At 40.3% G+C, this 22,945-nt stretch overlaps 1 protein-coding gene across 9 annotated transcripts in view; it reads right to left on the bottom strand.

The window, feature by feature from the left end:
- Positions 1-22,945, bottom strand: part of NEK11 (NIMA related kinase 11) — a 216,287-nt gene that overhangs the window by 167,515 nt on the left and 25,827 nt on the right. For 7 of the 9 annotated variants that reach the window (XM_036030649.1, XM_036030652.1, XM_028518309.2 and 4 more), the window contains exon 2: positions 9,383-9,548. In XM_036030649.1, coding sequence (XP_035886542.1) covers positions 9,383-9,548 — 166 coding nt within the window. Of the gene's footprint in view, positions 1-3,309; positions 3,445-9,382; positions 9,549-22,945 lie in introns of all 9 variants that reach the window. The other 2 variants (XM_028518308.2, XM_036030651.1) reach the window with 1 other exon arrangement.

Here is a 22,945-nt window from a genome sequence, read left to right as displayed (position 1 = left end):
ATGCCCAGAATTCCTGATGCAGTATGGCCAGGGTGGAGGTTGAGAATGTGTATTTCTAACAGGTTCCCAAGTGATGTGGATGCTGCTGGTCTGGGATCACACACTGAGTGAGGACCAGTGCATTCTGTGCTTGCACTGCATCACTGTTAACTTCCTGATTTTGATCATTGTACTGTAGCTATGTTAGAAAATATCTTTGATCTTACAAAATAGTCACAGTAGTATTTAGGACAAATTATGTCTGAACTGATTCTCAAAAGGTTGATGAAAAATAGATAGACAAATTGCATAAACAGAATGATAATGCAAATGTAAAAAAAGTAACAATTAGGAAATCTGAACAAAGGATATATGGGAGTTTATTATATTATTCTTATAACTTTTCTAGAAGATTAAAATTAAAAAATTAATGCAGGGAAAGAAAGTTCTACCTTATAATCTACCTCTGTCCAATACAGTAGTAGCCACTAGCTATACATAGCTATTTAAATTAATTAAAAGTAAATTAAATTTAACCTCAAGCTCCTCAATCACACTAGCCATACTTCATCAAGTGCTAAAGAGTCATGTGTGACTAATGACCACTGTATTAAATAGCGCAAATATTCTAGAACATTTCCTTCATCACAGAAAGTTCCTTTGGGCAGTACTGACTACAGTGAACAATTTTTAAGGCCAGAAAAGTTCAGTGTGCCAAAAGCAGCAGTAGAGATATCAGTAATATTCATAAGCAGTAGGAGTCGGCTGGTTCCCGCATAAGATAGTTTATTCACTGAATGGGACTAAAGGAAGAAAATGGTAAAATTACAGTAGGTGGGTCACAGTGGTTTTGCATGGATTAGTGACACAATTGCCAGACTAGCTTATTCACTATCAGCACTTGCCCACTTTATCATTTTAGTGATATTCTTAACAATCCACTGGGTAAAGGAGAAGTAAACATCCAAATGTCCTGGTTTTTGAAGCGTGGAATATCTCAGACTTTCAGATACTTTAACTTGGCTGTTGGTTTCATCCTAGATGATACACCAACTAATACATAAAGCACAGGCAGGTCTGATGTTGTTGTCACACCTATAACATTTAAGCTGCTGCTGCTTCTCCTGCCTCTCCTTTTCCGTGTCTCAAATACACAGCCCCCATTTGCTGTCCAAATTTCCTGACCCAAATAGTCCTGCCTTTTATACTAAAGAGCATTTTCTTTCTTCCCAGCGTCATTCCTTTTGGGTTCCAGCAACACGCAGGTGATGAGCTAAATACACTCTAAAGTATGAGTTCAACTAAATTCTTCCCAGGTGCATTTGGTTAATGCTAGCTCTCAGAATGTTCTGGCAGATACTTTCTGAGCAATGCCATCTTTGGATATTCTATTGCTGATTCAACTCTTTTTAAACATTTTTATTGACTTTACTGCGATTAATAAAATTATATAGGTTTCAGGTGTACAATTATTAAATATATCATCTATATATTGTATTGTGTGTTCACCACCCTAAGTGAAATCTCCTTCCATCACTGTGTATCTCCCCTTTACCCTCTTCTAACTTTCCCCACCCCACTTTCCCTCTGGTAATCACTATACTGTTGTCTGTGTTTATGAGTTTGTTTTTTCTTTTTGTTTAATTCCTTCAACTCTTTCACCCAGCCCCAGGAGCTCCTCCCCTCTTCAGTCTATAAGTGTTTCTTTTTTTTTTTTTTTGAAAACAATTGTATTGATTTATTCTTGACAGAAGAATAAATCCCTTTCTTCTTCCCTTTCTCCCTTCCCTGCAGGGAAGGGAGAAAGAAAGGGAGAGAAACATCAATGTGTGGTTGCCTCTGACATGCCCCCAACTGGGGACCAGGCATATGCTCTGACTGGGAATCAAACTGGCAACCCTTTGGTTAGCAGGCCAGCACTTAATCCACTGAGCTACACCAGACACTGCTGTTCCTATTTTGCTTGTTAGTTATTTTGTTCATTAGATTCCACACTGAAGTGGAATCATATGGTATTTATCTTTCTCTGACTGGCTTATTTCACTTAACATCATACTCTCCAGCTCCATCCATGCTGTCACAAAAGGTAAGATTTCCATCTTTTTTATGGCCAAGTAGTATTTCACTGTGTAAATATACCACAGCCTGTTTATCCACTCATCTACTGATGGGCACTTGGGTTGCTTTCATATCTTGACTATTGTAAATAATGCTGCAAAAACATAGGTGTGCATATATTCTTTCAAATTAGTATATTATTTTCAGATATATTCCCAGAAGTGCAATTGCCGGGTAATAAGGCAATTCCATTTTTAATTTTTGAGGTAACTCCATACTTCTTCCCACAGTGGCTGCACCAACCTGCATTCCCACCAACAGGGCACAAGGGTTCCCCTTTCTCCACATCCTCACCAACACTTGTTGTTTGTTGATTTATTGATAATAGCCATTCTGATAGGTGTGAGATGATATCTTACTGTGGTTTTAATTTGCCTTTCTCTGATGATTAGTGACATTGCGCATCTTTGCATATGTCTATTGGCCACCTGTATGTCCTCTCTGGAGAAGTGTTTATTCAGGCCCTTTTCCCACTTTTTAATTGGGTTGTTTTTAGTGTTAAGTTTTGTAAGTTCTTTATAAATTTTGGATATTAACCCGTTACCAGATGTATCATTGGCAAGTATGTCCTTTCAATCAGTGGGCTGTTTTTTCATTTTGTTGATGGTTTCCTTTGCTGTGCAAGAACTTTTTAGTTTAATGAAGTCATTTGTTTAGTTTTTCTCTTGTTTCCCTTGAACAAGTAGATGTATCACCAAAAATATTGCTATGAGAAATGTCTGAGATCTTATTGCCTATGTTTTCTCCTAGGATTGTTATGGTTTTTAGTCTAACATATAAATCTTTAATCCATTTTGAGTTTATTCTTTTGTATGGTGTGAGCAGGTGGCCTAGTTTCATTTTTTCATATGTTCAATTTTTCCAACACCATTTTTTAAATAGACTCTTTTTACTCCATTGTATGTTCTTGCCTCCCTTGTCAAACATTAATTGCCCATAAAGGTGTGGGTTTATTTCTAAGCTCTCTTTTCTGTCCCATTGATCTATATGTCTGTTTTTATACCAGTACCATGCTGTTTCAATTACTCTAGCCTTGTAATAGACTTTGATATCATGTAGTGTGATTCCTTCAACTTTGTCCTTCTTTTTCAAGATTGCTGTAGCTATTCATGGTCCTTTTTGGTTCCATATGCATTTTTGGAATATTTGTTCTAGTTTTGTGAAATAGGCCATTGGTATCTTGATAGAAATTGCATTGAAACTATAGATTACTTTGGGTAGTATTGACATTTTAGTGATGTTAATTTTTCCTATCCATGGATATAATATCTGCTTCCACTTACGTATATCTTCCTCAGTTTCTTCCTTCAGTGTCTTATAATATTCCAAGTACAGATCTTTTACATCCTTGGTTAAATTTATTCCTAGGTATTTTCTTGTTTTTGAAGAAATTGGGAATGCAATTGTCTTAATTTCCCTTTCTGATAGTTCATCATTAGTGTGTAAAAATGTAACTGATTTCTGGACATTTATTTGTATCCTGCTGCTTTACTGAATTCACTTAGTTCAGTTTTTTTGATGGAATCTGTGGAATTCTCTATATTCAGTATCTGTCATCTGCAAATAATGACAGTTTTACTTCTTTCTTTCCAATTTGGATGCCTTTTATTTCTTCTTCTTGTCTGATTAACGCAGCTAGGACTTCCAGTACCATGTTGAATAAGAGTAGTGGAAACAGATATCCCTAATTTGTTGTCAGTCTTAAGGAAAACACTTGTAGTTTTTGCCCACTGATTATGATGCTAGCTGTGGGTTTGTCATAGATGGCCTTATTACATTGAGGTATTTTCCCTCCATTGTCACTTTGCTGAGAGTTTTTATCATAAATGGGTGCTGAATGCTCTCTCTATATCCATAACATGTGGTTTTTATCCATTTGGTTTATGTGGTATGCCACACTTATTGATTTGTGGATATTGTACCAACCTTGCATTCCTGGAATAAATTCTGCTCGATCATGGTGTATTATCTTTCTAATGTACTGCTGAATCTGACTTGCCAGTGTTTTGTTGAGGCTTTTAGCAACTATGTTCACTAGGGATATTGACCTATGATTTTCCTTCCTAGCAGGGTCCATATCTGGGTTTGAAATTACGATAATGCTGGCATAAAATGAGCTTGGGAGTCTTTCCTCCTCTTAAACTTTTTGGAATAGTTTAAGAAGGGTAGTGTTAGTTCTTTAAAAGTTTAGTAAAATTCATCTGTGAAGTTTTCTAGTCTAGGATTTTTGTCTGTGGGGAGTTCTTCGAATACCGTTTCAGTTTCATTCGTTGTAACCTGTCTATTCAGATTTTTAAAATTCTTCCTGACTCAGTTTTGGAAGACTGTATGTTTCATGTAATTTATCTATTACATCCAGATTGCCCACTTTGTTGGCATATAGTTGTTCATAATATTTTCTGACAATCCTATGTATTTCATTGGTGTCAGTTGTAACTTGTCCTCTTTCATTTCTGATTTTATTTATTTTGGTCTTGTCTCTTTTTTTCTTAATGAGTCTGGTTAAAGGTTTGTCAATCTTGTTTATCTTTTCAAAGAAGCTTCTCTGGATTCACAGATCTTTTGTATTTATTTTTTAGACTATTTTATTTATCTATGCTCAGATCTTTATTATTTCCTTTCTTCCACTCATTTTGGGCTTTGTTTGTTGTTCTTCTTCTCATTTCTTTAAGTGTTAAGTTAGGTTGTTTATTTGAGATTTATCTTCTTTCTAGATAGGCCTGAAATGCTATGAATTTCTCTCTTAGAACTACTTTCACTGTTGTAGTTTCACCACAGACTTTGGGTTGTTGTGTTCTGATTTTCATTTGTTTCAAGATACCTTTTAACTTCTTCCTTGATCTCATTGTTAACCCATTCATTGTTTAGTAATATGTTATTTAGACTATGTGTCTCTTTGTGTTTTTTAGGATTTTTTCTTATAACTGACTTCCAGGTTCATACCGCATGTCAGAGAAGATACTTGATATGATTACAATATTTTTAAATTTTGTGACTAACATGTAGTCTATCCCATAAAATGTCCCATGTGTACTTGAAAAGAATATATATTCTGCTATTTTGAGGTGAAATGTTCTTAAGATATCAATTAAATCCATCTGACCTAGTATGTTCTTTAAGGCTGCTGCTTCCTTGTTGGTTTTCTGTCTGGAAGATCAATTCAGTGATGTCAATGGGATTAAAATCTGCTACAATGATTGTATTGCTATTGATCTCTTCCTTTATATCCACCAAGATTTGCTTTATATATTTAGGTGCTCTTGTGTTGGGCGCATAAATGTTTACAAGGGTTACATCCTCTTGTTGAATTGCTCCCCTTTATCATTATGTCGTGTTCTTTGTCTCTTACTATAGCCTTGGTTTTAAAGTCTGTTTTGTTGGATGTAAGTATTGCTACACCAGCTTTTTATTCATTGCCATTTGCATGAAATTATCTTTTGCAGTCCCTTTACATCTAGTTTGTGTGTATCTTTCATTCTGAGGTGGGTCTCTTGTAAGCAGCATATATATGGGTCTTGTCATCTTGTCTATTCAGTTTCTATGTCTTTTGATTGGAGCATTTAAGATAATTGGAAGTGATTATTGATAGAAACATATTTATTACCATTTTATTCTTTTAATTATGTTCCTTTGTCTTCTTGTCCTCCTCCCCCTTCCTCTCCCTCCTCCTTCTGGGAGCTACCCTATAGTAACAAACTTTGTCTTGGTGCTTTTAAGATTCTTTTTGTCTTTAACCTTTGCTGTTAATTAAGATGTGTCTTGCTGTGGGCCTCTTTGGGTTCATCTTGTTTGGGACTCTGTGCTTCCTGGACTTGAGGGCCTTTTTCCTTCACCAGGCTAGGGAATTTTTCAGTCACTTTTCTTCAGATAGGTTCTTGATCCCTTGTTCTCTCTCTTCTCTTTCTGGTATCTCCGCAATGTGGATATTGTTACATTTCATGTTATCCCATATGTCCCTTAAACTACCCTCATTTTTTAATTCCTTTTTCTTTTTGCTGTTCTGATTGGGTGTTTTCTGCTACCCTGCCTTCCAAATTGTTGGTTCAATCCTCCACTTCATCCAACCTACTGTTTGTTTCTCCTATTGTATTCTTCATTTCAGATATTTCAGTCTTCATTTCTGGCTGATTCTCTTTTATGATTTCTAAGTTCTTTTCCATGCTGCTGTAGCTCTCACTAGGTTCCTTGAGCATCCTTATAACCACTTTTTAAAACTCTGTATCTGATAAATTGCATGCCTCCATTTCATTTAGCTCTTTTTCTGAAGATTTCTCCTATTCTTTTATTTGCAGTATGTTTCTTTGTCTCCCCATTTTGGCTGCTTCTTTGTGTTTGTTTCCATGTATTAGGTAGACCTGCTATGACTCCCAGTCTTGGTAGGGTGGCCTTTGGTAGTAGGTGTCCTGTGGGACCCAGTAGCACAGTCTTTTTGATTACCAGAGCTGGGTTCTCCAGGAGTGTCCCTTGTGTGGGTTATGTGGGCCTTCCTGTTATAATTAAGTCTTGATTGCTATTGTCCTGTTCATGCATGGGGTTGACCCTCTTGCTGGCTGACTGTGATGATCTACCCTGATCATAGTGCATGAGCTGCTGTGCAGGTGATGACCACACAAAGTCGATTTTGTCTCAGCATGGTCTGGTGCCTGCCGAGGTCTCCTTTTGATATGGCACCTGTGAAGCTAATTGGATCATGCTCTGGTGTTGTCCGAAACTGGCCACTGGGTGTGTTGGTTCTAGGGCCTGTTGAGAGGAACTCTGGTGCAGACCAATGTCAGACATTGGCTGTGACTGGCCCTGGGCAACCTGTTTGGAGCTACAAAGCAATCCACAGTTTGTGGCTGTCTCTGCTGGGCCTGAGTGTACATGGGAAGGACCAAGCTGTGCACCAAGTTCGGCTTTTATGAGCACCAGGCCCAGGGGTAGTTCAGAAAAAGTCCCAAGGCATCCTGAGATTTGCTTCTGCCTGCCTCCGCCTGCTGGATGTCTATTAGGCTCAGTCACTGTAAGAACCTCTGGTGGCTCTCGAGTTGCATAAGGTGGGTTCTCAGTGTATCACCAGGTAGGGGCAAGTGGTGTTCGCCAGACTGATACAGGTTCAGACTTGGTGCCAGTGCTGGGTCTGAGGCCACTCAGGGGATGTCCCAGTGTATACCAAGTCTAGATGTTACCCTCTGGGTGCTTGCACACCTCTGTAGTGGGATGGGGGTTTCAGGGAGCCATCAGGCTGAGGCCAAAACATTTATCCACCCCTAACAGACCAAGATTTGGTTGTGTGAAGGAAGGGCTCTGCACTGAGGTGGCATGTGAGGGAAAAATGTCCCCCATCCTGAAGCCACACAATTCAGTCTGTCCCAGATTCTTCCACGAGCTTGATCTCAGCAGGAAAGGGCTGCCAGGAGTCAGGAGGATAGGCTGGTGAATCTCCCAGTGGGGAACAGTAATCATCAGGTTTGGGAAAGGGTAAAGGACGTGGTCCCCTGCCTCAGGGCCACACAACTCAGTCTGTCCCGGGATTCTTCCCAGACCTTAGCTGAGGGGAGCAACCAGGAGTCCTGAGGCTGTGGCTGCTGGGAGCCTGAAGTGTGGGTCTAGTAGGTCTCCCTGGGAGGCGGGGGAGGGGGGGTTCCTGTCAGGTTTGCAGGAAAGTGGAAGGAACGGGCCCAAAGCTACACTATTCAGTCACTGACACCCCTGAGTCTGCCCAGACCTCTACACCCCAGCCCAGGCAGCTGACTCCTCAGCAGGGTGCAAGCTCCACAGGGTGGGGCTATAGGGAATCCAGAGCACAGGGCTATTCTATTCCCCCAGGCTGATGACCCGTGCAGGGGAGTGCTCCATGCAAGAAAAATGGCATTTGCCATTGAAAGAGTGATTCAACACAAGGAACCTGGTGGCTATCCCTTCAGCTCTCTCCCCATAGCCACAAACCCAAGTCTTTCCTCATGCAACTCCAGTCTAATCCACCCTCCCTCTGCTGAAGCCCACCGTGAGTGGCTGAGACCACAATTTTGTGCACTGGACCTTTAAGAGGGTGCCTGTGGGCTCTGGTGGGGTACTTCAATTGCTTAGAGCATCATCCTGATACACCAAGGTTGTGGGTTTGATCCCTGGTCAGGGCACGTATGTGATTCCATTTATGACTGCATAAATAAGTAGAACAACAAATTCTCTCCTCCTCACCCCCTACCCTCCCTAGAATAAAAAGAAGGTGCCTATGTCTCTAGCAGACTCTTGTCTCTTCCGAGTAGACAAAATCCCTGTTGATTCTCACAGCCAAATGTTATGTGGGTGCCTCTTTCTAGCTCTGACGCTCTGGGATGGAGAGTCTGGCTTTGAGTTGAGGCCCCACACTTCTCAAGGGGAACTTTTGCAGCTGAGATATCCCTCTGGAATCTCAGCCGCTGCACGTGGGAACTGAGCCACATCTTTTCAAGTCTCTGCCCTTCCTACCAGTCTCAGTGTGGCTTCTCCTGTAAAGCCTTGCTTATAAGACTTCTTTTCAACTAGTCTTCAGGTGGTTATTCAGGTTGATTGCTCTATATTTTAGTTGTAATTCCAGTTTGGTCTTTGGAGGAGGTGAATGTAGCTTCCACCTACTCCACTACCACCTTAGATTCGATCCAGCTCTTGTAATTCCCCTCACCCTAGCCTCTCAAGAGTAAATGTACAGATTCACATTACAGCTGCACCATGTCAACGTCCCTCTCTGGCACCTTCCTAAGCATTCTCGTACTCACTTGGGCATCAGTAAAATGTACAGCCTATTATCACTGGGAGAGAACATGGAACAGCAGGGGAAACTGCAAACACTTGAAGCCATTAATCACAAATCAATAAATATGAAGGATTCCCATGAAGAAAATGAGTTTGTTTCCATTTCCAATTCCCACTGGGGGAAGTGAGCCACAGTACTAAAACTCAGAACTCAGGAGCCATGCCTCTGCTCTGTCCAGGCCTCTATCCTGGCATTTAAATGTCTGTCTAAGCACTGGACCATGTAAGAAGTTTGGGAAATGACTTCCCACAAAAGAGATACTGAAGCATTTTCTGCCGTACTTCCTTCTTAAATATATTCATTCTGAGTTTTCCAAATGAGAGAAACCCTCCATTGGAAAAAAATGTGTCAATTACCTAGAAAGGATCATTCTTTGCTGCAAAACACGAGATCCCAGGTCTCCACAGTTCAGTTTGTGTTTTGGTGATTGAACTTTTGAGATATCTCTTTGCAGACAACTTTTTGAAACAGAGTTTTATTAAGATTTCAAGAAGAGAAGGAAACTCTTACCTCACAGTACTCTGTGATAATGCAGAAATTATCTTGCTCTACAAAGCTTGCATGGAACTTGACAATGGCTGGGTGGTTCAGCTTGGAAAGGAGCTGGGCCTCCAAACTGGCCTGCACAGTCTCGTTTGGATTGAGCTCTCCAACAGAGATTTCCTTCAATACTTTTCTGCAGCCAAAAAAATTTTAAATACATTTAGAGCTAAAAGAAACACACACACACATTTAATAGATCCAAACAAGTGGTGCACAGCCATCTAATTAATACCCAGGCTGTGACCTACTCACATGTCTGGTATTGCCTGTTACAACACTGTGTCTCCAGGTGGTGCCTGGGCCTGCCTCTCCCTCCTAGCCAGTGACATGGCTTCCCCGAGGCCTCTGACCTCCACACCTGTGGCTCTACAGTTTGGGTCAAATAGGGCAGAGATGGAACATCATCATTGCAGTGTCCCCCCTCTGTCTCTCTAGATATCTCCACTTCTCTTTGTTATTTGCATGGTGGCTCTGTTTTTATTTGTCTTTTCCTGTTTCTCTGTGTTTTTTCTCTCTCATATGTTTTCCTCTGTTTCTGTCTCTGCTTTTCAATTTCTCTCTGTATCTTGGTGTCAATATCTCTTCACCTCTGTGTCCCTTTGTGTGTGTGTGTGTGTCTCTCTCTCTGTATGCAAATATAATGTAATATAATAAAATGCAATATAATATGTCACTGTCTCTCTGTCTCTTATTCTTGCTGTGCCTATCTCTTTCTCTCTGACTCTCTCCCTCTGCCTGTGTCTCTCCGCCTCTGTGTGTGTGTATAATACACATAACACACAAACATATAACACACATGCTTCTCTGTCTCTAAGCTCTAAAATTTTCCAAATCTATGAATAGGACAATATCTATGTATTTTATTTTTAAACTATTCTTTGCATAGCATATTTTATTACTACTGACGTTATAAGAAGAGAAAAAATCTAAAGACATTGTCAGAGGTATTTAGGGTCTTAAGCATATATAAGTGGAACAAAAACTCATTAAATCTCCAAATTATTAATTTAAAAATTGTAACAACTCAATGAGTAGTGGACCAAAACATTACTTCTTCCCATCTAAGAAAAAAGTAGTCTGCTGAACAAACCAATTACGGTACCAGAGTGTAAACTAGATTGCTGGGGAGAAGCACTTCAGAGCACCGATTAGTGTGCAGACAGATTCCACTGATTATGAGTGAGCTGTAGCTGTTCATTAAGGCAAGTTCTGCAGGATCTGTACTAGAAATCATTTTTCCAAAAACTAAGTTCTTTAAGAGTTACCTCCTATGCATATTAATGAAAATCTACTTACATAGAAACTCTCTTAAATAAAGGCCCCTTAACCAACTCATGGATTAACCAGAGTCCTCCAGTCCCTCCTAATGGATGCTGACAGCTGCCTTTCCCCAAGGGAATGCCAGGGGCATGGAGGTGCGCTCTGGTACACCCATTTCTGTCCTGCAGTTGAGCGGTGTGCACCTACCCCAGTCACTGTGTTTGTTCTCACACTTGTTTATGCCCATTGTGATCATTATTGTAAATTTGTGACTAAAATATGACAAACTGATGAAGGATAAGTGTGCAAATTATCTTTGCTAGGAAAACTAAGTCAAACGCTTACCCAAAAAACTGACAAGTTGCAAAACAATGTGGTTAAATAAGTAACTAACAAGAAAATACTAAAACATTGGTTTAAAAATGTAAAAATCCACTATTCTTTTTAAACGTTCTTCATGGCGCTCCCATTCTGAATTTACCCCACCCCGAAAAGACAGCCACAGCAGGCGCCGTTCCCAAAACGACAGGATGACTTCAAGGGTCTGCTCTGGCATTTTCAAGTCTTTAACTGTGACTGCCATTTAGAAAGTTGGAATATTTGGTTCCCTTTCCCTAAATGTGCTTTCACATTGGTTTTGTTAATTATAGGATACCCTATCAGGCTCCTATTGATAATGAAGTATATTCTAGAGAAATGCTTGCTTGGTAACATATGTTAGGGACAAACTTCTTTGAAAAAACTGGTTAAAAATGATGTCATGTTATTAGGAGTGGCATCTCAGATTGTTAGTATACTAGAAGGAGCTTGAAATGACATAGCCAGTTGTGTTTTTCTGTAACTCCTGAAGAGTACAAAGCAGCAGGCAGAGCTCAGTGACATCTTCGCAGTGCTTGCCCAGTCAACTATTGTGCCCTGGCTAACGTGCGGTTATACCAGCCACAGTGGTTAAGCAAGACAATAGAAAGCCTTACACAGACCTGTACTACTCTCTCACTGTGCAGGACCAAACACTATGAAAAGGTCTAACATACTCGTTTTTTCTCTTCGCAAACATCAACCATTGTCTAACAGGGCATGAGATTTTACATACAGTTACCCGAGCCTTACCTGGCAGCCTGATGACAAAGCATAAAATCTGATTTGCCCGCAGCTTGGCAGGTAGGACTATTAAGACAGGTGATATCCAGTATGATCATCTCTGGCTGACACAGAATCATCCTACCTTCCTTCCTTACCTAAAATTGTGTCACTGAACTGACAGAGAGAGCTCTCATTGCATGTCACGGAAGATGAGATCCATATCAGCCAAAGAAAGCATGGAAACTTACCGAGTCAAGGACAGCTTGTCACCTGCTGAGTGACTCTCAGCCTGTCACCCCCTCCTTAATAGCATGATGGACATGTACTTTATCAGACTCTGAACTGTTCAGGAGATGTTTATGACAGCAGCAAAAACGGATATCCCAGCAGACTCATTTTGCAAACATTCTGTTCTCCCTCCTGAGTGTTATGCTTCTTTCTTTCTGGAATCAGCAGTGTGATGACAAAATCTGGAGAGTGACACTGGAAATCTGGGATAACCACAGCTAGTTTCATTCCCTTCCAATCTGCCCACCTTTCATACACATAGGGCAGATGACACTGTTGAGATATTAAGCAAGGGTTGTTTTCCCCCAGATTTCCTCATATCCTTTCACATTTTCCCCAATGAAGCAGCAGTAAATGGGAAAAGGTGACATCACAAACTACAGAGAATGAGTCAAATCCTTGCTTTTCATTTTCTGGTAAAGAGACCAAGACCAAAGATAAAAGACGTGGAGGAACACCTGACCAGTGGGTAAGTGTCCTCCCTTCCCCCAGGTGAGAAAAAGACCCTCTGGACCAGACGAAAGGAAGCAAGAAAGTTAGGCACTGCTGAGCCGTTGAAAAGAGGTCATGACCCTTGGCCGGGTCCACAGAGCAGTATAGAAATAGCACTCCAAGACGGGTAGGGGATCCTAAGGTCAGAAGACCTGTGCTCTTTCCAAAGGAGGTCATAGAAAATAGGACCCTCATGATTCCTGGAGTTCAGGAGGTGCCAGGAGTGAAAAAAAGGTCTTCAAGGGGAAGATAAGCTGATGGGCCTAACAGAGCTCTAGAATCTCCAGTGAGGATTGCAGAAAGCGGGAGAAAGATGCCCCATGTAGCCACAACCATCTCAGTGAGAGCCAGGCAGCTGGCGGGGCTGGAGGACTTCCCGGTTAGTCTACAGATAACTAGCTATGGTCCCTTCCCTTGTGATTTTACCATCAACAACCAGGCGCTGTGAGTGTAGAGTAAAAGCCTACCACGTGTCTGTGGGGTAGTGGGCACTGGGTATTCACGGTCCCTGCCCTTGTGTCTCCTGGGAAAGACAGATACTAAACAGATAAGAATGCACAAATGTGTGTATATATGTATGTTTGTATTTTTAAAAACTCAATCGAGACAAATGCTATAAAGTGAAGGTAAGTGGTGACTGAGGTGCTCCTGATTTAAGATGCTGTGACTCTCTAATGTGATTAACAGTTAGTGCACCCACTTAGGGCAATGCCACAGGAGATAGATTTTTAACCTCAGCTTAAACAAGAAAGTAATTTTTTGGCTTACTTGATTTTTTTTGATTCAGCATTTACCTGTTCAACAGACAGAAAAATAAATCCGCTCAGGACTTTTAAGATAGAGTTTTCATTCCTTTAGCAAGGCAGCAATTATTTTAATTAATTCTTTTTCAAATGATAATCTCTCATTTTTTCTAACTTATAAGGAAATACAATTTCATTATACAAATGTTTGAAGATGAAGCATAAGGAAAGTATCACTCACAATTCACCATTAACATTTCTGTGTATTTCCATCTTTTTGTTACACATTTTTTAAAATAGTAGAGGCCAGTTGGCACACTTTGCCTGCTGCTATTTTCATGAGACAGTATCATAGTTGACACCTGTCATCTGTGGCCACCCAGCATCTTTAAACAACCTCCTTACAACTGTAGTAGATCCCTGGACTATGGGTCCTGTCTTCCCCAGAGAGATACAAACAGACAACAAACAAACCCTACATCTTCCACCTTCCTTGAGTTGGGGTGCCAGTATCTAACCTGGGCTCCCCCAGCCAGCTACACCCATCCCAGACTTTGCCTTGGGTGTGAGCTGTGTGAAGAAACAGGGGGGACACAGGGCCTCCCTTTTGCTAATACAGGTGTCACGAGAAAGAGCATGTCCCTGGGGAGTGGCAGCAGGTTGCTTCAGTGGTGTGGTTCTGGCTGATGTTTCCGGAAACTCAGCTGTCAGCCCACTCCCCCCAGCCCTCTCACTGCCACTGTGCTCATCTGTATGCTGGCACAAGTCCTTTTCTGCTTAACCTGTGCAGAGGGTGGCTGCTCTTATCTACACCTGGGAGTCCTGCCCAGTGCGGTTATAAATGACATAAGCATATTTAGGTGTTAACATGAATCACTGTAAACATTTTGGGATAATGAAAATTGAATGTCTAAAGGTTTGACTCATTAGGTTAATTTTTTTTTATTTATTTGAGTCTTAAAATGTCAAGATCTTCTAAGAGATTTAAGGTCACAGTATTTCTCATTTACAGGTAGGAATATCATGCATGATAGTGGGAAACATTATTTTGAAAGTTATTTCATGCCCTTCAATATGACATACAACTTTAAAATATAAAGGGCATGAAAATGTAATGTCAGAGAGTGATATGTATTCCGAAAAGTGGCAGATTGAAAAAAAATGGAAAAGCCAATTATCAACAAGATAAAAACAACAAGTGTTAGAGAGGATGGGGAGAAAAAGGGGGCCTATACTCTGCTGGCAGGAATGTAGATTGGCAGCTGCTATAGAAAATAGCATGGAGCTTCCTCACAATGGAGCTAGTGTACGGCCCACATGACTCTTCTGAGTATCTGCACAATTTAAAAATTGAAATCATTTATTTATGAAGATACATGCACCCCTACATTCACTGCAGCATTATTGCTGGTGGGCAAGACATGGAAACAACCCAAGTGTTCTTCAATAGATGACTGGACAAAGAAGATGCAGTACATGTATACGGGATGGGGGAATGATTCTCGGCCATAAAAAAGACGAAATACTGCCATTTGTAACAATGCATAGATCCTGAGAATACCATGCTAAGTGAAATAAGACAGAAAAAGACAAGAATCATATGATTTCATTCATATGTGGTATATAAAAGATAAAGCAACAGTTGAACAAGCAAAGCAAACAAAAAACCCCATCAATATAGACAACAGTATGAAGGTTATCAGAGGGAAAGGGGGTGAGGCATTGAAGAGGGTAAAGGGGGTTAAATGAATGGTGATGGAAGGAGACTAAACTCTGGGTTATGAGCACACAATGCAACATACAGATGATGTATTATGTTCTTGTACATTTTATAATCATACAAATGTATTTATATAAATTTATTTGTATAAATTTGTATAAATTTTTAAACGGGGGAAAAAATGAAAAAACCAGGAACTAAAAGTACCTAAAGACAAGCTGAAAGAAAAATTGTAAATGTTAATGAAGCATATACCAGATAAAATTATTTTATTTCAGTTGTTTTTGTTTCTCTTAGCAATTCAAAAACATACTCTTAATGACTGCTGTCAAAGAAAAAGAACAGACATATTTTATGGATCATTATCATCATGCCATAATCTATGAGCTGCTCTTCTTGTTTTTAAAAATTAAACCCCTGACTTCAGCTCATTTGGGGCTAGAATTCCCATTCATCTGGTCTTTTCCTCTCCACCTCTGACCACAGGCATGCGGCAGAGTTTTAGAACACAGTAGGGGCTCAAACGACATCTCAGTACAGTACAGGTGCCTATGGCAAACATCGGCAAATGAGGAGCAAACCCCTGCTGAGCCCAACTTCAGACCCCACACAAGGCCCCAGACAGCCATTACCAAATACATTCCGATAGAAAATTCTACACTTCAGTTATTTTACTATCTCATTACTGCTTTCAGTAGGCCAAACACAATGTTATGTGCTGGGGATACAAAGATGAGAAAGATAAAAATCCTGCCCTCCCAAGACGGTTCAGTCTCATCAAGGAGGCCAATAAGAATAAAAATAGTCGAAAATTTATGTTAAATGAAATACCAGAACTAGGGGCAGGGTATGGGGTTCCCCAACCCTTCTTTGAGAAGAAAAAGGCCAAACCTACAGACTAGAGCCCAGCACGCTCACTTTTGCACATGGAACTACTCTGTAGTATTCTGAATCGCCTTTTCTCCAGCTGGATCCCAAGTAACAAAAAAATGAATTTGTTATTCTTTTCTATTTGCCCTGTAATAATCAATACCCAGTAGATGAATGCCCGTATTTGCATTACTTGAGTAGGCTGCGAATGTTAATTAGCACATATTTGTTTTTTTAAAACTACTTCAAAAAACTCATAATTTTATATCTATATAGCATTCTTTAGAATAACACAAACACACACACATACCTACAGAATACATTATGAAATGCGGAATGAAAATGTTACAAGAAGGCGTACTTTTAAAATATCTGTAAAACTAGCAGGTTCGCAAACCACTCTTTCCTTTCTTCCTCTCCACACATTTATTTATCCCCATTTTTATCTAAAAAAAAAAGCATTTAAGCTTTATATAACAAGATTTTAAATAATGTGAGGAACTGTCCCATGAAGCCATGCTCTGTTCTAGAAGACCCTCTTCGCCTGGAGTCCCCAGGAAACAAATCCCGAGAAAAGGGATGGAGTGCGATGGCCGACTGGGGCAGTGGGAAGGCGTGGGGGAGTGAGATGGAGGAGGGAAGCCATTCTAGGGCCCATATCAAGCCTGCCACCACTGTGAGCACCTGTGGTCTAATCCCACAGAGCCAGGGTAGAACACACCTCTGAGTCCTCCTGCCCAAGGGTCCAGGACCAGCTCCTTTTTGGTTAAGACTGCTCCCTGGGAGTGTTAACATCCCTACTCTTCCAACTTGCTGGAGTATGGGGCCCGAATGGCCAGAGAGAGGCCTCAGGCTGAATGAACTGCAGGTGCTGGCAGGTGGAGGCTGGGTCCGTGCATAGGAAATACCAATTACCCAGGGAATACCAGCACGTCTTCCACAGGGATAAAAGTAAAGAAAATTTCCTGTTTTAAATTCTGGTCTATTTTATCAATCAATACTCCTGAAGATGGCTAGGATACTCCTGCAGCTGGCTAGACAGAATAAGGTGCCTTGAATACTGAATAATGAAACTGCAAATCAATTATAACCTATAGATAAATTCTACTTCCTAAAGTTTTCAAGGCTGATTTAGTTTACAAACACATTAGCAGCACATAGGAGTATTACATACAGATAATGACAAAGAATAAATAATTGATAATAACTAATATAAAGATAATAAAAACAAATAAAAGTAGAAGTATTTTAGACATTTTTGTTTGGCAAATATGCTATTCTTGGCTCCCGTCTAGATTATATTTTCATTTGTGGTGTCAAATTCCATGTGGTGTTTCAATGCTGATACCATAACAAATTATGCAAGTTGCCTTTTTTCCCCCTAAGTAACAGAAGAGAGTAAACAGAAATTTCAAGAGTGGGAGGTTTGAAGACAAATATTGCCTGAATAAAAACTACCTAATAACCATGTAAATCTCATGACTTTTCCATCTGTGTAAATCTTTTAAAAAACAGAAATGGCTCAAGCACTGTCTCAGGGCTGGAAGCGGCACTGCTGCCCACTGCAGGTTCTCTGCAGAGGATCTTTGGTGCCAACACCAGAACGGAACCGCCTGCAGGACGGACTGCATCCAGCCCTTCTCCAGACGGCTCCTTGGAGGTCATATGGAGAAGGGTTAAAAAGTCTAACTGCCCTGTGTGCAAAGCCCTTCTCCCAGGGCTTGACTGGAGAGTCTTTACAGCAAAACCAAGAAATCCATCAGTGAGTATTAATTATCTGGGGACCTGCAAAAAGCCAGCATTTGTTCTGGCCATGTTGGGAGAACCTTTATATTTATGCATTCACTACAAGGTGGCTGTTTCCTCCGCCATTTCTAAATCACAGCTTTCTGGGTCTTCTTTCTATAGACTCTGAAAGTTCTCTTTAGCTGCAGGGACACAGTAGGGGCATTTCTCATTTCCCCCTCAAAACTGTTTATGGCTCCTCTTCCCACACACCATCAGACAAGTTGTCAGGCAATTTTATTTTTCTTGTTTATACAGATGAGCAAGGTCATTGGATACTGTAGCATAGTTATTTTAAGAGACACTGCTGGCTGTCCACCTACCTCCTTACACCTCCGCCATCACATGCTCTGGAGCGGAGGGCCCGCTCCCCAGCACCTGGGAGGGATCATAACTGATCTAAGCCGATCGTGCAATCCCATGCCCTTTGCCAGCAATTAGTTTAGGTCCATGAGGTGCGAGGGAAAATCTCTTGGGGATTCCTAAGAAAGATGTTTCTTATTGATAAAAAGCAGCATGGGAGGAAACTCTTCTTCAATCTGCCTCTTCATGTTATCATCTGCATGTGAGTCCTTGAACTTCAGCAGCCAACTGGGGTCATGAAAGAAGCCACCCTAAGAGGAGAGGCTAAACGATGGAAAAGAGAAAATGCCAAGGTTCCTTATAATGTAAGTGCCTACATCATCAACCCCGGACCCACTCTCTCCCTAGACTTCTTGTTAGAGAGAGAAGTCTTTTTTACTGTTGAAGACATTCTGATACTTTGCTACACAAAGAAAGGGGAGACTTTTGAAGAAGAGATAAGAAGCAGAGGTGGAGAGTATAGTAAACACTCCACTCATTTGTACACAAATAAGGCTGTGAAAACCCAAAGCATGAAGTTAGGTTTAGCTGTGCTGTATATAAAACTTAGACAAAGTCCCTTGAGAACAAAGGGCCTTATTGACTTACAGAGCACTAAGTCTCCTCATTTAAACTGGAAAAGGTGTAACTCGGCTCTTTTCTACTTGGACATTGGTATGAATCTTCAAAAATTCATAATACATTATAATGAACTATCAAAAATGAATCTACAGTGAGAAAAAAATTTGAATAAAATGACTAAAAATTTTTGTTATTAGTAAATCTGGAAACTAAAACATGGTATTTCTCTACATAATTTGAAAACATAATTTCAGTCATTAATGCTAAATTCTCATATGTCTAAAATTTATCAGTTATCAAAAAATATCAAGACTCAAAATGATTAAAATGCCACCATCATTCCCTCCCTTTTCTTGATTTTAGATACAGGAGTTATGATGGCAAACAGAAGGTAATCTGAAATAAGTGGCAGGGAAGAAAAGATTAAAGTAAAGGGCATGAATAATTCAGCAATCAAAAAATAAAAATAAATAATAAATAAAAATAAACCCTGACTGGGTGGCTCAGCTGCTTGTGGTGTCATCCCTTACACCAAAAGGTAGTGAGTTTGATTCCAGTCAGGGCACATACTTAGGCTGCAGGTTCAGTCCCCATTTGGGGCACGTGGAGGAGGTAACCGATGGATGTTTCTTACATAGATGTCCATCTCTTCCTGCCCCCACTGCCCACCCCAGTCAATAAACACATCACCCCGGCTGGGTGGCTCAGTCAGCTAGAGCATCGTCCCATGCACCTAAAGGTTGTGGGTTTGATTCCAGTCAGTGTGGGTGCAGGAGGCTACCAGTCAATGTTTCTCTCTCACATCGATGTTTCTCTCTCTCACCCTTGTCTTCTCTCTCAAATCAATAAATATATCCTTGGGTGAGGATTAAAAAAAAATAAGTGAATGAATGACTTTAAAAAAAAGAAAATATAGAAATTTAAAAAAAAACCCTGAGATGAAAAACACCAAGAAAAAGAGAGTTCCTAAAATATCTGACCTCCTCTCTAATGCTCCCCCCAAAATTTAAGAAAACATACTTTTATAAATGTGCCTTTTCCTATCATTCTCTAGAAATACGAAAAAATTGATAGTGTGCAGATTTACTTTGTTTGTACACAGTCTGAAGTCTCAAACTTAAGAAATGAAGAATGAAGTCATTAGGTATTGGAAGCACCGAGTTGTCCTATAATTTTTAGAAGAAAGTAAAACAAAATTCCAAGAACTATAGATGACATTTATTGATTTTGAGGCACTGTGGGAAGGTTCTATCTAAAAGTCTTTCTTGGGCCCTTGAGGGCTAAATCAGGGCCCTCTCCTCTATGCGTCCTGTGACATTAGTCAACATATGACCTCCCTTCCTGGAATGAAGGCACCCCAAAGGCCTGGTCTCACTTTATTCACTATGGAATTCCCAGCACCTGGCTGTGTTTGAATGAAGCCAAGTTTACATACTCCTTACCCTTCAAAATTCAGTTCATTCCTTACCTCCACCATTGCTACTGCCACTTTGATAATTACACATTTTCATGTTTATTTGCTGGGCTTCACCCTCAGACTGAGAACAATTACATTTTGTCCATTTCTGTATCCCTAGTGTCTAGCACAAGTCTTAGCACACAGTGCATGTTCTAAATGTTCATTGACTATTAAATGATCAAAATCAAAAGCACACCAAGCACTGTTGCAAAAGTAGTGGGCATCACAATTCCCATGCATGATTTTTTTCCCTTATGGAAATGTATCAGCTTATATAATGGGCATCCATAAGAAAATGAAAGTTTATAAAAATTTGCTTCCTAACAAACTTGCTGAAATAGCCCTTATCTAAAAGCCACCTTCGTCATAGGAGCTGATAGAAACATTAGCATAAAGAAAATGGCAAAGGTATTGTAACCTGGAAAATAGTTTTGCTCAGATGCTTGACAATATCTCAAAGATGATTCCTTCTGCAGTGACCTTGCCCAAGAGAAGCACAAAGCTACTCAGCTTCCCTAATCCTGTTTCCTTATTCAACCTCCTTTCCAATTTTGGGATGGATTTCATATATTTCTAGAATTTTGAAGTTATACCTTTTGCTTCCCCACACCCCATTCTCTTGTTAGTATAGAGACCTTCAGTGTCTAGTAACAACACAGCTTAAATTTTTTTCATTTTTTCAAGCCATTATTCAAAGAATGAAAACTCCTGGTCCCTACTCTGTTCTCCTCCTCCTTAGCATTAGAGAAGGGAAAACCAAAACAAAAACAGAATAGAATAGAATAATGGTCTTGCTCTTGATAAAGCTCTAATGAAAATATGTTTGTTTTTCATTCATTATCGTTTGAGTGTTATGGAAGATCTTGCCAATAGTCAAGAGCCATTGTCAGTAATAGAGTCCCATATTTCAAGGTCTGGGATAAGACCATACAAAGGAGGGAGATACAGTTTCTCAGGACTTAGCCTTCCTAGCAAGGTGGTGACATCTACATTTTTTGAGATTGTCTTAGGTGCTATAACTCTACAGGTACAATTTTGTGCATGCAAGGGCCAGTTTTTAAAACGTCCAATTGTGCAAAACTCATTTGATTTAAAATTGTTAAATCGTTGAGTAGTAACATGCCTTAAAAACAAAAACAGCCCTGGCCAGTTAGCTCAGTTGAGTAGAGCATCATCACGGTGATACATCGAGGCTGCAGGTTCAATCCAGGGCCACATGCAAGAATCAACCAATGAATGCATAAATAAGTGGAACAACAAATTGATCTCTCTAAAAATCAACAAATACAAAAATTAAAATTAAAATTGATAAGACTTAATGCAACAAATCATTCATTCATTCTATCATATTTTGAAAGGCACTGAGCTTAGAGCAAAGACCCTGTTTATATCAGCCAGGAAATCAAGGAGCGTGACAATGTCAATAAGGATATGAAGAAATAATTTACCATAGATAATCAGGTTAGCTTTCGTTATGACTGTTATATGCTCTAAATTTACAATTAATGTTAGGCTAATATTTAAAATGCAATTTTCTAATACATAATTATTGTCAAGCTTTCATTTTGAACATTACGGGAAAATACCAGTATTTTGGATTTCACTGAGAAAGCCAGATGTGATGCAAAGCCCACCATGAAATCAAGATACAGAAAAAAACTGAGTTTTAAGAAGCAAAAAAAAAAAAACAATTAGCTTGACTTTTTTTTATTTAAACATTTTATTTATTTTTTTTTTGAGAGAGGGGAAGGGAGAGAGAAGGAGGGAGGGAAACATCAATGTGTGGTTGCCTCTCACAGAACCTGCACTGGGGACCTGGCCCGCAACTCAGGTATGTGCCCCAACTGGGAATCGAACTGGTGACCTTTCAGTTCACAGCCTGGTCTTCATTCCACTGAGCCACACCAGCTAAGGCACTCTATTTTCTTGACTATGTAAAACTGAAAAAAGGATAAGTCCAGTTTAAAGTACGATTAAATTATGATCCAGGCAAGAAGAAGGTTGGTACTCCAAAAATAAAATGGGGGGGGGGGGGGCAGGGAGGGGAAAGGGGGGAGGGAGAGGGAGAGAGAGAGAGAGAAAGAAAAAGAAAAAAAAGAAAGCCAGGGCTTATCCTCCTGACAGAGCTCAAATTAGAATCTACTACTAGAAAGGATCTAGTTTCCCTGATGACAGTTTATGGATTTAGTCACTGATTTGTAACACACACAAAAAGGTACTGTCGACTGTGTAAGAGGAGGAAGAGATGGGAGACGTGTGGCTAGCTTGTCTCTCACTACACAGGCTCCATTTTTCAGGGTCAGGAGGGCAGTGGGAGCCTCGCTAAATAAACTGCTTCGGAACCTTCCTGCTTGCTGCATCTCAGAGATGGCTGTACAGAGTTTGTCTTACCTGCCCAAGGAGCCCACAGGTACTCTACAAGGGAGATCACCTTGGTAAGTCATATCGCTGAGCCACGGACACTAAAAAAAGTCTTAAACATGGATTTCCACCAACAGTGTTTCTAGAGACTCTGAAATTTATTTGACAGTAAATCCAACTGTTGTCACATTCATACAATGAAAGGAAAAAGAATTGTTAGGCTCATAAAGTGTGATACCTGAAGAAGCCTCAAAGAAATGACCTGGAGTCTAAAGAGAAGTGCTTCTCAAGTCTGACTGTGCGTACAAACTGTCAGCACACCTGTTCCAGTGCAGGTCTAGGGCGGGCCCGAGGGTGCCCATCTCTGACAAGGTCACTGGTGATGCCCCAAGCTGCTAGCCTGGGGAGCGCACTCTGAACAGCCAGGTTAACAGCAGGTAGGGCTCCAGAAGACTGCCAGGCCTGAGATTGCTGAAGAGCCCTGGAGTTCTCCAGAGGCTTGGGGGAGGATGGGTTTGAAGGGCAGTCCAAGAGCGAGGACGCAT

This window comes from Phyllostomus discolor, chromosome 7, assembly GCF_004126475.2.
Source record: "Phyllostomus discolor isolate MPI-MPIP mPhyDis1 chromosome 7, mPhyDis1.pri.v3, whole genome shotgun sequence".
NCBI lineage: Eukaryota > Metazoa > Chordata > Mammalia > Chiroptera > Phyllostomidae > Phyllostomus > Phyllostomus discolor.
This window is presented reverse-complemented; position numbering and strand designations above follow the sequence as displayed.